At 47.8% G+C, this 3,271-nt stretch overlaps 1 protein-coding gene across 1 annotated transcript in view; it reads left to right on the top strand.

The window, feature by feature from the left end:
• Nucleotides 1-1,103: 1,103 nt before the first annotated feature.
• Nucleotides 1,104-3,271, top strand: part of LOC123995136 (mitochondrial peptide methionine sulfoxide reductase-like) — a gene marked incomplete at its 5' end in the record, with an annotated part of 48,030 nt that continues 45,862 nt past the window's right edge. Inside the window, 1 exon segment of the mRNA XM_046298511.1 lies at nt 1,104-1,210. Coding sequence (XP_046154467.1) covers nt 1,106-1,210 — 105 coding nt within the window.

The following is a 3,271-nucleotide window of genomic DNA, read 5'->3' as shown; positions in this document are numbered from 1 at the left end:
GACATTTTCACTGTGTCCTCTAACACCTAGCCAATGATTGCGTGTTTGAATGGGAGCTTTTTGTCAGGGAACAAAATCAGTGTGATTCACCATCTGTCTGCACGGCTCACACGCCACTCCGCTTCCAGCAACATAATAATTACACAGAGGCAGGCAGGCAGACAGACAGACAGACAGACAGACAGACAGACAGACAGACAGACAGACAGACAGACAGACAGACAGACAGACAGACAGACAGACAGACAGACAGGCAGGCAGGCAGACAGACAGACAGACAGACAGACAGACAGACAGACAGACAGACAGACAGACAGACAGACAGACAGGCAGGCAGGCAGACAGGCAGGCAGGCAGGCAGGCAGGCAGGCAGGCAGGCAGGCAGGCAGGCAGGCAGGCAGGCAGGCAGGCAGACAGACAGACAGGCAGGCAGGCAGGCAGGCAGGCAGGCAGGCAGGCAGGCAGGCAGGCAGGCAGGCAGGCAGGCAGGCAGGCAGGCAGGCAGGCAGGCAGGCAGGCAGGCAGGCAGGCAGGCAGGCAGGCAGGCAGGCAGGCAGGCAGGCAGTAGCTGTATCATGTTCTACATCTGCATCAAGGTGAACTGTGCTTTGATTGAAATTACACCGCAGTCGGTCTGGTCTCGTCTCCAGGTTGTTTTCCCCAGACAGACAAACAGGGTTGATTGTGAGTTTGTTTCGTAAGACTGTCAGAGCAAACAAAGTAAACATAGTATGCTGGTAGGTTGGTGGATGGACAGGATGATTTCGATGTTTAGAAGAAATTATATGGAAGTAAACTTTTGTTAACTTAGAGTACCTTGTAAACCCTGTGTTTCTGTGTGTGTGTGTGTGTGTGTTTCTGTGTATGTGTGTGTGTGTGTGTGTGTGTGTGTGTGTGTGTGTGTGTGTGTGTGTGTGTGTGTGTGTGTGTGTGTGTGTGTGTGTGTGTGTGTGTGTGTGTGTGTGTGTGTGTGTGTGTGTCTCTCTTTGTCTGTCGGATTTGTCCTTCTTTTATGTCTTACTCTGTATTGAGTGAAATATATTGTCTTTAGTCCAGTAACTTCTCTTAAAGTTACCCAACATTGTGTTCTCTCTCATTTTCAGGAATGCGTCAGGGCAACGATGTAGGAGCGACCTATCGATCAGCCATCTACACATACACACAGGAGCAGCTTGAACAGGCTCTGGCCTCCAAAGATGACTATCAGAAGGTAACATGTCTGTGTGTGGGAGTCACATCAACTCAATAATCAGTTCTCTAGAGATGTTATAGAAACAAAAGCTTGGTGTGGAAGAAATCTATTTCCCCCAAATAAATCACATTCAGTACCCAGACCAGAACACATTGTACCAGCCAACAAGGCTTTTAGGCTGCATCAGTCACCAGTCACATTAAAAGCTTGCTGCAACACACTCATCTCTCCAGAGAGAATCAGTCAAGGTTCAAAGCCCACCGTACAGAGAACATGCATGGAGCCGGGCAGCCTACAATGCATATGTTTAATTGAGAGGGATGGCATGCTGCAGCTGATTCCCCCAGTGAGAGGAGAGAACGGGCGGGGAGGTACAGCAGAATCTCTTTGAGGAAAGCTATGTGGAGCAGCTTTGCCGCGCTAAGACCCCACCCTCTGCAACACTGCTGTATGCATGGCTTCCAGAACAATGGAGAGACTGAGAGAGAATACAGCCAAGCTTACAGTGGAACTACATTGGTTTCTTTCTGCTGTTACTCTCTCCTTCTCTCTCTTTCTATCTTCTCTCTACAACCATACTGCTCTTCTCTCTCTTTCTATCTTCTCTCTACAACCGTACTGCTCTTCTCTCTCTTTCTATCTTCTCTCTACAGCCTTACTGCTCTTCTCTCTCTCTTTCTATCTTCTCTCTACAACCATACTGCTCTTCTCTCTCTTTCTATCTTCTCCTACAACCTTACTGCTCTCCTCTCTCTCTTTCTATCTTCTCTCTACAACCTTACTGCTCTTCTCTCTTTCTCTCTCTTTTCTCTCTCTCTCTCTCTCTACAACCTTACTGCTCTTCTCTCTCTCTCTCTCTCTCTCTCTCTCTCTCTCTCTCTCTCTCTCTCTCTCTCTCTCTCTCTCTCTCTCTCTCTCTCTCTCTCTCTCTCTCTCTCTCTCTCTCTCTATCTTATCTCTCTACAACCTTACTGCTCTTCTCTCTTTCTCTCTCTCTCTCTCTCTACAACCTTACTGCTCTTCTCTCTCTCTCTCTCTCTCTCTCTCTCTCTCAACTCTCTCTCTCTCTCTCTCTCTCTCTCTCTCTCTCTCTCTCTCTCTCTCTCTCTCTCTCTCAACCTCTCTCTCTCTCTCTCTCTCTCTCTCTCTCTCTCTCTCTCTCTCTCTCTCTCTCTCTCTCTCTCTCTCTTCTCTCTACTCTACTGCTCTCTCTCTCTCTCTCTCTCTCTCTACTCTCTCTCTCTCTCTCTCTCTCTCTCTCTCTACAACCTTACTGCTCTCTCTCTCTCTCTCTCTCTCTCTCTCTCTCTCTCTCTCTCTCTCTCTCTCTCTCTCTCTCTCTCTCTCTCTATTTTCTCTCTACAACCTTACTGCTCTCTCTCTCTCTCTCTCTCTCTCTCCTTCTATTTTCTCTCTACAACCTTACTGCTCTTCTCTCTCTCTCTCTCTCTCCTTCTCTCTTTTCTCTCTACAACCTTACTCTCTTCTCTCTCTCTCTCTCTCTCTCTCTCTCTCTCTCTCTCTCTCTCTCTCTCTCTCTCTCTCTCTCTCTCTCTCTTCTATTTTCTCTCTACAACCTTACTCTCTTCTCTCTCTCTCTCTCTCTCTCTCTCTCTCTCTCTCTCTCTCTCTTCTCTCTCTTTCTATTTTCTCTACAACCTACTCTCTCTTCTCTCTCTCTCTCTCTCTCTCTCTCTCTCTCTCTCTCTCTCTCTCTCTCTCTCTCTCTCTCTCTCTCTCTCTCTCTCTACAACCTTACTGCTTTCTCTCTCAACTCTTCTGCTCTTCTCTCTCTCTCTCTCTCTCTCTCTCTCTCTCTCTCTCTCTCTCTCTCTCTCTCTCTCTCTCTCTCTCTCTCTCTCTACATCTCTCTCTCTGCTCTCTCTCTCTCTCTCTCTCTCTCTTCTCTCTCTCTCTCTCTCTCTCTCTCTCTCTCTCTCTCTCTCTCTTTTCTCTCTACAACCTTACTGCTCTTCTCTCTCTCTCTACAACCTTACTGCTCTCTCTCTCTCTCTCTCTCTCTCTCTCTCTCTCTCTCTCTCTCTCTCTCTCTCTATTCTCTCTCTACTGCTCTCTCTC

Source organism: Oncorhynchus gorbuscha, linkage group LG14, assembly GCF_021184085.1.
Source record: "Oncorhynchus gorbuscha isolate QuinsamMale2020 ecotype Even-year linkage group LG14, OgorEven_v1.0, whole genome shotgun sequence".
Lineage (NCBI taxonomy): Eukaryota > Metazoa > Chordata > Actinopteri > Salmoniformes > Salmonidae > Oncorhynchus > Oncorhynchus gorbuscha.
The sequence above is the reverse complement of the archived record's forward strand: the minus strand, read 5'-3'. Positions and strand labels throughout refer to the sequence as shown.